The 13400-nt window shown below is 46.6% G+C and overlaps 1 protein-coding gene across 1 annotated transcript in view; it reads left to right on the forward strand.

Moving 5' to 3' along the window:
- Positions 1 to 3205: 3205 nt before the first annotated feature.
- UMOD (uromodulin) overlaps positions 3206 to 13400 on the forward strand; it is a 22531-nt gene continuing 12336 nt past the window's right edge. The window contains exons 1-6 of the mRNA XM_030924403.1: positions 3206 to 3320; positions 5259 to 5386; positions 6848 to 7624; positions 7731 to 7838; positions 10017 to 10225; positions 12351 to 12499. Of these exons, the coding sequence (XP_030780263.1) occupies positions 5299 to 5386; positions 6848 to 7624; positions 7731 to 7838; positions 10017 to 10225; positions 12351 to 12499 (1331 nt within the window). The 5' untranslated portion in view covers positions 3206 to 3320; positions 5259 to 5298. The remainder of the gene's footprint in view (positions 3321 to 5258; positions 5387 to 6847; positions 7625 to 7730; positions 7839 to 10016; positions 10226 to 12350; positions 12500 to 13400) is intronic.

Genomic DNA, 13400 nt, shown 5'->3' on the forward strand with positions numbered 1-13400 from the left:
TCACCTGAGCCAAATTCCCCAACAGGAGCAGATGTTAGTATTCAGGACACGGTGTGAGGCTCACCTGCCTCGGCCTTGAGGCCATGTGGCTGCCAGTTGAAGGAGAGTTACAGGGGGGCTGCCTAGACCAGATCATGTGGCATAGAGCCCCTGACAGGCCACGAGCCAGAGAATGGGTATGCCACCTGCAGGTCCCCCAGGCATAACTGGAGCCTGAGGAGGTGTGTACTCAGAGAGGTAGGACAGGTGATACCCCTCTGTTGGAGGATCTTCTCCCTTGGCTCATTTTTTGCCCCTTTCTAAAACACACCAACCTCTCGTTCTAATTTTTATGTTCTGTTTGATCAATTTTTCAAAACTCTCCACCCCTTAGTTTCACTCTTTCCAAAACTACCTGAAACCACTTATCCCTCTAAGACCCTGTCATCACTGAGCAAGGAATGTTCTTTACTCAGGAATGCAGGTAAATCCAAATGGGATTTGAGTTTTCATCTGGATTTAGCATGGCTAGCTGTGTAATCTTGGGGGAGTTACTCCGTCTCTCTGAACCTGTCTTCTTCCCTGTGACATGGGTTGCTGTGTTTCATTGTTTGAGACAATGGAGGCAAAAGTGCTGAGCACAGTGTCTGACCCAAGAGAAGTGCTCAGCAGGTGACTGTTCTCAGCATTACTAAGAGAAGTGCTCAGCAGGTGACTGTTCTCAGCATTACTAAGATTGAGTCTCCTACCCATGTCTAAAAGTTAAGAGAGAAGTGTTTCAGGCTGGGCGTGGTGGCTCACACCTGCAATCCCAGCATTTTTGGAGGCCGAGGCAGGCAGATCACCTGAGGTCGGGAGTTCGAAACCAGTCTGGCCAATGTGGTGAAACTCTGTCTCTACTAAAAATACAAAAATTAGCTGGGCCTAGTGGTGTGAACCTGTAATTCCAGCTACTCAGGAGGCTGAGGCAGGAGAATCACTTGGACTTGGGAGGTGGAGGTTGCAGTGAGCCAAGACCGAACCACTGCACTCCAGCCTGGGCAACACAGCAAGACCCTGTATCAAATAATAATAATAATAATAAAAATAAAAAAGAAAGAAGAGTGTTTCAAGAAGGAAGGAAGTGCTGAGAGATTAAGTTTCGTTCAAAAACAAATATTTATTGCGCACTGTCCTCAAGTTAAGATAAAGAGAAAAATACTGATTGAATTTGGTAATGTAGATGTCTTTGGTGAACTTGATGAGCAACAGAGCAGGAAACAATGGCCATTGACAACTTTTTATTCTCACAGATCCCAAGAGAAGGAAACACACCACACTGGGTAGAGGGGCTGAAAGTAGAGGAAGAGCTGCTGGGAAGCACCAGGGTTAGTCAGGAAGTAAAGAGAGCAAGGGAAAAGGCAGGAAAGAGCCTTTATTGTAGTTTCTGCAGGAAGGAATGGGAAAAGGCAGGGTAAGCAGATGTAGGATTGGCTTAGTTTGAATAATTTCAGAGACCTCTGGGCCATAGGAGTTGTCTCTAGTTGTCTGGTACCTGGTCCCTTGGGGTGATTTAAAGCAGCGAGTAATGACCCTGAGTGTAAAAGCCCCACAAAGGATGACAAGGGTTGGGGGTATGTGCTCTGGATTGATTGATTTGCAGTCGGAAAGGCACATTCACAGATAGGTCGTTTTTGATCTCTAGTAATTATTGAGCCCTGGAAGGGGCAGTCCCTCCATGATCGGTAAGGCCCCAAGATGTAAAAGCATGAAATACAGAAACTAGAAAGCGTGGTGATTACACTTATGAATAGATTCCAACCCAAACTCCCCGTTTTTCTGCCCAAGTCTTTGTCAAGACAACTCCAGAAGCCACCTGGGGTCACCATCTTTAATCCTTTGAAGACACCCATACTAAGGTTTAGACAAGGCCTCATGAAAAAGGTATAGGATAAAAATAATTAGTTCAGGAAAAGAAGAACAGTAAATAAATGAAGAGATAACTTCCCTTTTCATCAACGAATTGCAAAAATGAACAACGATGAGATCATTTTCACTTACCTTTTGGCAAAGATGAAAGCAAGTTAACTGCTCACAACTGGTGAGTAGTGTTGGTAGGACTGTAAACCAATTTTTAATAATCTCTCTAGGATGTTGTTTGGGAAGAGGAGTCAATATCCCTACAGCTGTGCCAACTCTTTGACTCAGAATTTCCACTCCTTGGACATAATCCTGAGGAGATGATTGCACCAGTGCCAGGGGTTACCCTACCACTGAGTGAGACAGGATGGAGAAATGTCCCGAAAAGATCAATGCAGTGTTCATGGTGATATTTTCCTGTTCAGCCCAAGTTCACACATATTTTATTTTTCTTCACACGATGACAGCCACTCTCACGTTGATTTTTGGAATGCCATGTATGTGGAACTGGGTCTGAAAACATGGTTTTAACTCAGGCTCTGTCATTTTCGACCTCAGTGATTACACAACAGCAAAGCAGAATTGTAATCATTGCTATGCACCTTTACTTGCATCATCTCCTTTGGCTGCTATTACTACTGTGGGAGATGGGTATTCTGATTTTGTAGACAAGGAAATTGACCTCTGGACCTCAGGAAGGTTAGGAAATGAGCCCACTGCCACACAATAAACACCAGATAAAGGAGTCAGACTGATTCCAAAGTCAGTCTATTTAATTGCAAAGTTATTTCGCCTCCAAAGGGACCTCCCAGTCATCAGACCTGATTCTTTGTTTCACAGAGTGGGTCAGGTCCAGTGATATCTGAACTATCTTCTGGCTCTGACTTTCAGCCATTCTCAGCTCCTCTCTTGCTTGTGTCTGGATTCTAAGGCTGATCTCATGAGAATGAGTGTTTCAAAAGGGTGCCCTCTCCAGGACAGGTGCACCTCCCAGCAGGGGCAATGAACACCCCTTTTGTCTTTATGGAGTCTGTCTGCAGATACTGGCATTTGCCTGGCTCCTTGGGCCCACCCTGCCCTTGTCAGTGACCAGGAAGAAGCCCAGCACCTTGGCACTGCTTTCCCAGTTAATTTCTAACTAAGGAATCTCTTGCTGTGAGAAGGTGTGAAACAGTGACCTTGTACTTCCGGGCACAGGAGTGACCCCCTCAATGTCAATCATCTGGGGTCTCTAGCTATTAGGAAAAAGAACAACAACAACCTCACAGCTTGGACAAGGCAAACATTATGCCAGGAGGAAAAAATATTCCACGCCCAAGAAAACAATATCAAAAAACAGAACTAGAGAATAATTGGAGGAAAGATCGCCAGCCTGGGGCAAATGCGTATATATAAGTATGAGGCACATTGTGACCAGACTAACTCTACCTTTCCGGCTTCAGGTAAGGCTATCTGTAGCTGACTTTTCCTAGCCCAGCTTCTCCCCATTCTATTTGAGGGAGGTAGGAGAGGAAATTAAGACCTTGGACACTGGGGTCAGACCTGGATTTGAGTCATTATTCAATAATTATCATTATTGGCTTCATAATCTTTGGTAAATTAGTTTTCCTCTCTTTGATCCTCTCTGTCCTAGTAACAGTGACTACTATTTTTTGACTTACTCCATGAATATTAGTTATGCACCTATTATGCGCCAGGTACCAGGGATACGACAATGAACAAGAACATTTGCTATGTGCGGGGCTCTGCTTGACATATGTCATCTTAGTTAATCCCAGTGACAAAACGCAGTGTTTTAGGTCGCAACTCATTTGTGGGTCATAAAATCATTCCATTTGCGGGTTATACCCAGAGACTTATTTTAATTAAGTGTAATAGAATACAGCAGTAAGCAATACACATTTGAGGCAAGCAGTTAGCATCTTTGTTCCCCTGTTTTCTCATCTGTAAACTAGGATAATACTTATCTCATAGGGTTGTGGTATGAATTAAATGACTTAATATAGTCAGGATAGTAAGGATATCAGTTGTCTTATAAAACTTTTATGTGTGTGTGCACATACACACAGAAGCGACTGCACTAGATCATAACATAAAATGTTTTTCTTTCCTTTTTTTTTTTTTTTTTGAGATGGAGTCTCTCATTATCACCCAGGCAGGAGGGCAGTGGCGCAGTCTTAGCTCACTGCAACCTCTGCCTCCTGGGTTCAAAGCAATTCTCCTGCCTCAGCCTCCCGAGTAGCTGGGATTACAGGTGCCCACCACCACGCCCGGCTAATTTTTGTATTTTTATTGGAGACGGGGTTTCACCATGTTGTCCAGGCTGGTCTCAAACTCCTGGCCTCGTGATCCACCCCCCTCGGCCTCCCAAAGTGCTGGGATTACAGGTGTGAGCCACCACGCCTGGTGGCGTAAAATGTTTTTCTTGTAGCATATCATGGTCACAAAGATCTGGAAAACGTTACTCTAGGACGCAATGTCTTTGAGCACATGGACGTCTTTGAACTGAGCCTGGCCCATCATAGATATTCAGTTTGCGAAAGTAACAATCTCCATTTCACAGACAAAAACGGAGACTTAGTGAACTGAAATACCCAACGTTACAGTGTTAGTGATCGGTAAAACAGGGATTTGAACCCCAGTTGCAGGCTGCAGCTCCTCCATACTTAGCCAACATGCCACGCTATTTTGCTGCTATAAATGTTGGGGTAATACTGGCATTCACCTTGGACTATTTTTCCATTTAAAAGAAATAATAAGTGACCACTCCAGAAACATTAAAATGAATTGTGAAGGTTAATTACCTCTCAAGTTGCTTGTCTCAAGCCACTTCTTTACAATATGTGAGTTGCATGAAGGAGCAGACTTTGTTGTATTCATTGTTCTCCATGGTGACTAGTTCCCTGTTTGGCACAATGTAGCTACTCAATAGATGTTTGTTGAATGAATAAGTGATCTGGACAAATTGAAAGTCTCCAGGCAGAGGATCAGTTAAAATCCAAAGCTGCCTTCAATAAAGTGGTGAGTCCAGAACAGAACACTATTCCATCTTGCTACTTCCTGCTCCAAATGACTCAGTTCTTCAAAATGTGCAATGTGCTGAGACTTGGGGAGCCAAGACTGGGACGTTGGTGAGGTAAGGATGGGGAGTACAAGGGGGAAAGTCCCAGCAAAACAAGGGCTGCAGTGTTATGCAATTTTTTTAGTCCATATAAGTGACACCTCCTGGAGTTGTATACTATACAATCAAAGCCCTCCTCCCAGCTGTGGGGATGAGAGTTAGATCATGCATTTGTCCCATCCATCTCTGTTCACAGGACACCAGACATCAGAGACAGAGAGAAAAACTCAAAGGGCTAACCCGTCTTGCCTTTGGGCAGGTGCTCTCTAGACCAGAAGTTGCTGGGAAGAGCAGAAAGGATGGGACAGCCATCTCTGACTTGGGTGCTGTTGTTGTTGGTGGCCTCTTGGTTCATCACAATTGCAGCCACTGACTCCTCAGAAGCAAGTAAGTGAGAAGTGTGTGTGTATTGTATGTGTGTGTATGCACGTGCATGTGTGAATGTGGGGGGGGGGGAGGTGCGGAGCAATGTAGCCCATGTCAGAGGCGATCTCAATCCTCCTATCGCACTTGGGACTTGCATTGTCTTCATTCTAAGTTCATTTCTTAGACCTCAGTATGCATAGGACTGACTTAGAAATGTTGCTAAAAGGCAGATTCTGGTTCAGCAGATCTGCAGTGGTACCTGAGATGCTGAATTTTTAACAAGCTTCCAGGTGATGCTGGTACTGGGGTCCTTGGAGCACACATTGAAAAGCAAGGGGCTACAACATCTCTAAGGCCTGAAGGCCCTGAATTGGAAGTCAAAAACATACTATATCACATAGGAGATTTGAACCAATGCAGGAGGCTCCAAACACCTTCCCTTTCAACCTTAAGAGGTCATTCCATTGGGCTGATATTTGCTCTCACCCCACTTTCATTTTCTCCCTGGAGTACATTGGGGCACGATGAATACTATTGTGGTGTCCTGGTTAAAAGCACAAATTTTGTGGTCCTGCCATCTGCATCTGTATCCTGGTTCTACTTCTTACCAAAGGAGCAAGGGGCTTAATCCCTCTGAACCTCAGTTTTCTTGCCTTTAAAATAAGGATAAATAAAAAACTGACCTCACAAGGCCGTTGAGAAGTATTCAACAAGATGGTGAATGAAAAGTGCACGTCCTATTGCCTGGCGTATAGTAACTGCTTAATAAACAACAGCTTATTTTTTTTTAACAGTTATTTTTCTTGTGGAGGAGCAAAGTGCAACTGCCCTGCCTGGTGGAGTTGGAGGACTCCTCAGAGAGGAGGCGACACTGAGCAGGGTCCTGATGAAGGTTTTGCCAGTCAGGGAAGCAGATCTGGCAGAAAACATAAAATGTGCAAAGGCAGGGAGGGGCAACAGGTTCATTGCAAATCCTACCAGAGTACAGGAATTCTGTGCATTACTTTTCTGAATGTGAGAATGTGGCTATTTTAAAAGAAGACAGCTTGAAAGCAATGCTTAACACAAAAATCAGTGGTGGAGCTGGGCCTGATGGCACGTGCCTGTAGTCCTGGCTTTTTGGGAAGCTGAGGCAGGGTGCGGTGGTGGCAGAGGGAGTGGAGCGCTTGAGCCCAGGAAGTATAGGCTACAATGAGCTATGATCGCACCACTGCACTCCAGCCTGGGCGACAGAGCTAGATCCCCTCTCTCTAAAAAAAAAAAAAGTTAAAAAATACAGTGAAATAAACACAGAATGAATGGTGGAAGCTTGACATCATCAGGGAAGTTTTGTTTCTTTCCTTCTTTCCTTGTTGTGGAGGGAGTCCGCTAGGGAATAAGTCTTAAATTATAATATGAGTCCCCTGGAGAACGAGGGAAGGATCTCTGGGTGGCCATGGGCCCAGCTGCCCACACTCGGAGGCTGGGGTATTCTATCCACAGGATGGTGCTCTGAATGTCACAGCAATGCCACCTGCAAGGAGGATGAGGCCGCCACAACGTGCACCTGTAAGGAGGGCTTCACCGGCGACGGTCTGACCTGCGTGGACGTGGATGAATGCGCCATTCCTGGGGCTCACAACTGCTCCGCCAACAGCCGCTGCGTAAACACGCCAGGCTCCTTCTCCTGCGTCTGCCACGAAGGCTTCCGCCTGTCGCCCGGGCTCGGCTGCACAGACGTGGATGAGTGCGCAGAGCCTGGGCTTAGCCACTGCCACGCCCTGGCCACCTGTGTCAATGTGGTGGGCAACTACTCGTGCGTATGCCCCACGGGCTACTGGGGGGATGGATGGCACTGTGAGTGTTCCCCGGGCTCCTGCGGGCCGGGGCTGGACTGCGTGCCCGAGGGCGACGCGCTTGTGTGCGCGGATCCGTGCCAGGCGCACCGCATCCTGGACGAGTACTGGCGCAGCACCGAGTACGGGGAGGGCTACTCCTGCGACACGGACCTGCGCGGCTGGTACCGCTTCGTGGGCCAGAGCGGTGTGCGCCTGGCCGAGACCTGCGTGCCAATCCTGCGCTGCAACACGGCCGCCCCCATGTGGCTCAACGGCTCGCATCCGTCCAGCGACCAGGGCATTGTGAGCCGCAAGGCCTGCGCGCACTGGAGCGGCCACTGCTGCCTGTGGGATGCGTCCATCCAGGTGAAGGCCTGTGCCGGCGGCTACTACGTCTACAACCTGACGGCGCCCCCCGAGTGTCACCTGGCATACTGCACAGGTCAGCTGGGCATCTCCCCGCAGTCCTCATCCCAGGCCTGGATAGGCACTGCAGAAGACGGGGGTGCGTCCTTATTGATTGTCTGTCTGTCCCTGTGACCCTGCAGACCCCACCTCCGTGGAGGGGACGTGTGAGGAGTGCAGTATAGACGAAGACTGCAAATCGAATAATGGCAGATGGCACTGCCAGTGCAAACAGGACTTCAACATCACTGGTGAGGCCAGTGGGGAGGAAGCGGGTTGTTGAGAAACCTGTCATTGACTGGGGAAGGGATGTATTCCTCCCCTGTGAGATTGGGGCCATATGGGTGTGACGCAGGGGCTACATATCCAACCTGAGTGAAAAGAGAAGATCCACTAATACCCATTAAAGCTGGCAAGAGGCTCTCTGGGGCTCCCTGAGTCTCCCTTTAGTTGATTTCAAAGCTCTCAGAGGTTTGGGGAACTCCCAACCTTCTTTCTGAGGCCCCACACGGCAGTGGGCACACGCGTTGCTGCCATCTGGGAGCCAACCAGAACACAGGCCCGGTGACCAGTCCACCAATCAGCTCAGGCCTGGTGACCAGACAACCAATCAGCTCAGGACTCTGGGCCAGGCACAAGCCTCAGATTTCTCATAGGTACAATTATTGAAGATGAAAACAGTATTTTCCAGACTTCAGTCATGATTTTAGTTACATCCAAGTGCCAACTTTACAATTGGCACCCTGGTTCACTTGCTTTATCCCAGTGTTACCTGTGCCATGACTTTTATTATTAAGTTGTTTTTCTTCTAATGGACTGAATCTCTTAAGCAAATTTGGAATGTTGATGGTCACGACTTCATCTGTCTGTGGCAAGTTATGCTCACCTTAGATAGAAAGTTAACTGTAAAAATAAAAGTTACTAAAAAGAAAAGAAAGTTACTAAATTCCAGCAGTTGTGTAATACCTCAATAAAACAAATTTTTAAAAATAAATACTCAAAATTAGAAAAGTACTTTAATTTTTAAAAACTTAAAAAAGAATTCTAGCTGAGTGTTGTTTCCTGCCCCAAACTCTGAGCCCGAGGCCTGCCCTGTTTGAGACGGAAGCTAGTGGGCTGGGCGCAGTGGCTCATGCCTGTAATCCCAGCACTTTGGGGGGCCGCGGCGGGCGGATCACCTGAGGTCAGGAGTTCAAGCCCAGCCTGGCCAACATGGCAAAATTCCATCTCTACTAAAAACACACAAAAATTAGCCGAGTCTGATGGCAGGTGCCTGTAATTCCAGCTACTCGGGAGGCGGAGGCAGTAGAATCACCTGAACCCTGGAGGGGGAGGTTGCAGTAATCCAAGATGGCACCACTACATTCCAGCCTGGGTGACAAGAGAGAAACTCCGTCTCAAAAAAGAGAGAGAGAGAGAGGGAAGTTAGTGTGTATATGGCATTAAAGACGTTAGTGGCAAGCTGGGACTATCTCCTTGATGTGAAAAGGGTAGAAAGCAATTGCAGCTTTCTTTCTTTCTCTTTTCTTTCTTTCTTTCTTTCTTTCTTTCTTTCTTTCTTTCTTTCTTTCTTTCTTTCTTTCTTTTTCTTTTATTTCCTTTCTTTTCTTTCTAGTCTTTTTCTCTTCTTTCTTTTCTTTCTTCGTTCTTTCTTTTCTTTCTTTCTTTCTCTTCTTTCTTCTTTCTTCTTTCTTCTTTTCTTCTTCTTGTTCTTTTTCTCTCTCTGCTCCTCCTCTCTCTCCTCTCCTTCCTCCTCCTCCTTCCTTCCTTCTTCCTTCCTTCTTCCTTCCTTCCTTTTCCTTCTTCTTCTTTTCTTCTTCTTTTCTTTCTTCTTTCTTCTTTTCTTTCTTTCTTTTCTTTCTTTTCTTTCGTTTCTTTTTGGACAGAGTCTCCTCTGTCACCAGGCTGGAGGTGAATGGTGTGTCTCAGCTCACTTGGCAAACGTTCTCCTTCCAGGTTCAAGCAATTCTCCGCCTCAGCCTCCCCCAAGTAGCTGGATTACAGGGCCCACCACATCACAGGCTAATTTTTTTTTTTTTGTTTTTTTTTTAAGTAAAGATGGGATTTCACCATGTTAGCCAGGCTGGTCTTGAGCTCCTGACCTCAAGTGATCTGCCTGCCTCAGCCTCCCAAAGTGCTGAGATTATAGGCATGAGCCACCACATCCGGCCTTTTTTTTTTTTTTTTTTTTTTTAACTAGTATTCATTGTTATTTAATGCTGGACATCAACCCCCCCACCCCAAACCCTCTTGCATTTGGTATATAACCCACATTTAGGGGAACCCAGGATGTATCCATTGATGTCAGAGGTCCAATCTTGAGCACCTCCAGGTGGTGATCAGCCCAGTCAGCTGGACCTGGTCCCTGGGGATGTGCTGGGCCCCCAAGCTACAGACACAGGCCCTCAATCCCGCCTAACCTGTTTCAGATATCTCCCTCCTGGAGCACAGGCTGGAATGTGGGGCCAATGACATGAAGGTGTCCCTGGGCAAGTGCGAGCTGAAGAGTCTTGGCTTCGAGAAGGTCTTCATGTACTTGAGTGACAGCCGGTGCTCAGGCTTCAATGACAGAGACAACCGGGACTGGATGTCCGTAGTGACCCCAACCCGGGATGGCCCCTGTGGGACAGTGTTGACGGTATGTCCTGGCCAGCGGGGGACAGAACCAGAGCACTGCCTGGTTCAAGCTTTAGCTCTATCACTTCCTAGTTATAGTAGCTTTGGGGAGTTATTTAGCCTGGCTGTGCCTCAGTTTCATCAACTGTAAAGTGGAGAAATAATAGTACCTACTCCACAGGTGTATTGAGAGGACTGAATGAGTTAATGTGTTAGAGTGACTAGGACAGTGACTGCACACAGTAAGTGCTCAATAAACATCAGCTTCAACTAAAGAGAGCAGTTCATAGTGATAGTTCTCCATTTTACAGATGGGAAAAGTAGGGCAATAATAGTGATTGTCCCAGCCAGTAGGCATCAGCATTGGGTTCAGAAACTGATCCGTTTGTCTCCAGGGGTCCTGGAAGGCAAGGCCTGTATCCTTAATGTACAGAGACGAACCAGGATCTCACCTACACAGGCCTCCTCAAATGAAACCCAGAGGTAAATGTTTGTGTGAGTGGAGCCGTATCTCCTGCCAAGTTCTCTCATTACCAGAAGAAGGAAAGAAAGAAGAGAGAGAGAGGAGAGAGACGCGGGAGAGAGAGAGCGGAGGAGAGAGGAGAGAGGAGAGGGGAGAGGGAGGAGAGAGAAGGACGAGGAGGGGAGAAGAGAGGAGGAAGGAGAGGAAAGAAGGAGGAAAGGAGAGAAGGAAGGAAGAAGGAAGGAAGGAGGGACGGAAGGGAAGGAGGAAGGAGGAGAGACGGGGAAGAAGGAAGGAAGGAAGGAAGGGAAGGAAAGGAAAGAAGAAGAAAGGAAAGAAAAGAAAGAAAGAAAGGAGGAAGAAAAGAAAAGAAAGAAGAAAGAAAGGAAAGAAAAAGAAAGAAAGAAAGAAGAAGAAAGAAAGAAAAGAAAGAAAGAAAGAAAGAAAGAAAGAAAAGAAAGAAAAAAAGAAAGAGAAAAAAAGAAAGAAAGGAAAGAAAGAAGAAAGAAGAAAGAGAAAAGGAAAGAAAAAAAAAAAAAAAAAGGGAGAGAAAGAAAGATTTAATGTTGGCCGGGCATGGTGGCTTACGCCTGTAATCCCAGCACTTTGGGAGGCCGGGGGTGGATATCTTGGGTCTGGGGTTTGAGACCCAGCCTGGCCAACACAGAGAAACCCATCTCTACTAAAAATGCAAAAAATTAGCTGGGCGTGGTGGTGGTGGCTGTAATCCCAGCTACTCGGGAGTCTGAGGCAGAAGAATCACTTGAATCCAGGAAAGCGGAGGTTGTGGTGAGCCAAGATTTATACTCGGCACTCCAGCCTGGATAACAGAGTGAGACTCTGCCCCAGAAAACAAGCAAACAGAAATAATTAATGTCGTTTTCCAAGGGATGGTATTTGAAATTCCTAATGATGACTTGCCATAGGTGGTTTTTAGTTTTCAAGAGGAAGCACGGGGGTGCTGAAAAGAATCTAGGCTTGTGAGATGTCATGTACTGTGGGCAATCCCTCAGTGACTCTCTTACTATGAACTTCTGTCTTCTTGTCCAGGAAGCCGAGATGTGGCAGCGCCACCTCTTAGGGTCACTGAAGGGACTAATGCAATGACTCAGGAGGGGTATTCCACTCAGGGTCTGGCACATGACATGTGCGCATGAATGGTCATTGCTGTTATAAATTTTTTTTCTAATTTATAAAGAAAAGATGATTAATTGGCTCATAGTTCAGGCTGTACAGGGAGTTTTTAACTGTTGTGGGATTTTTTTTTTTGAGTTGGAATCTCCCTCTGTTGCCCAGGCTGGAGTGCAGTGGCACGATCTTGGCTCATTGCAAGCTCTGCCTCCTGGGTTCAAGCGGTTCTCCTGTCTCAGCCTCCTGAGTAGCTGGGATTACAGTCACCCGCCACCATGCCTGGCTACTTTTTTTTTGTATTTTTAGTTCACCATATTGGTCAGGCTGGTCTCAAACTCCTGACCTCAGGTGATCCACCTGCTTTAGCCTCCCAATGTGCTGGGATTACAGGCATGAGCTACCGCGCCCGGCCACAGGCAGCTTTTTATCAAGGAGACTAGGAGAGCAGCTCACAAGTAGCCAGAGACCAGAAGATTTGGCTTTGAAGTCCTACTCAGATTCTCATGCCCCTTTCTCTCATCCCACCCCTACTCCCCCATTCCCTACAATACAGAGGAATGAAACCCACGCCACTTACAGCAACACCCTCTACCTGGCAGATGAGATCATCATCCGTGACCGCAACATCAAAATCAACTTTGCATGTTCCTACCCCCTGGACATGAAAGTCAGCCTGAAGACCTCCCTACAGCCAATGGTCAGGTGCGGCCAGAGAGGGTCCCTGAGGCCCCTATACGATTCTACCCCAAAACCCCTTAACCATGAGCTTCTCTGTCAACTGCCACCCACAGGGAGCTGGGAGTGAGGATTGGGAATCAGGGTTGCCCAGTGGAAGAGTCAGGAATTCTGGAGCCCAGGTTCAAATCTAGACTTTGTCATAAGTGATGGTTATGCACGGGCCAGTGGGGGACAGAGTCAGAGCACTGCCTGGTTCAAGCCCCAGCTCTGTCACTTACTAGTTGTATGAGCTTGAGTGAGTTGTTGAGCCTGGCTTTGCGAAGTTGACAGCCCCTCTCTGGGTGTCAATATTTTCATCTGTGAAATAGGTTTAGCCATACTTGTACCGCCTTTCTTAGAGTACAGCACTACTCTAAGAATCAAATTATATGGGAGGATCGCTGGAGCCCAGGAATGTGAGGCTGCATTGAGCTATGACTGTGATGTGAATCAGATTCAACCATTAAACTGATGTAGATGATTCCGATGTGAATCCAATATTAGAGTCTCTACTTTTAAAAGCGGCAGGATGGTTGTGCCAGAGAGCAGGAAGGGTCTGAGTCCAGACTGCTGTGGAACTCTGGGCAAATCGTATTTCACATTTGGACCTCAACTTCCTTCCTTCTCTGTGAGTGAAAGAAATTTGATTATAGAGGGATTTAAAACTTATGCTCTTTGCAAGTGTCTTGATAGGGGCCAAGGGAGGTGCCCTGGCAGAGTGCCTGCAGGGGTAAACTATTCATACTGGGTGCCACATAAGATTTTATTTCATTTTTTTAAAAAGGAACTGTTGCTAAATAAAATTGAAAATCTTCAACTAGGATGAATCACAGACCAATGATGGAAAAATAATAGTCGTAATAAGAAATAAGATTTATTGATTGTT

Source organism: Rhinopithecus roxellana, chromosome 20, assembly GCF_007565055.1.
Source record: "Rhinopithecus roxellana isolate Shanxi Qingling chromosome 20, ASM756505v1, whole genome shotgun sequence".
In the NCBI taxonomy this organism is placed as follows: domain Eukaryota; kingdom Metazoa; phylum Chordata; class Mammalia; order Primates; family Cercopithecidae; genus Rhinopithecus; species Rhinopithecus roxellana.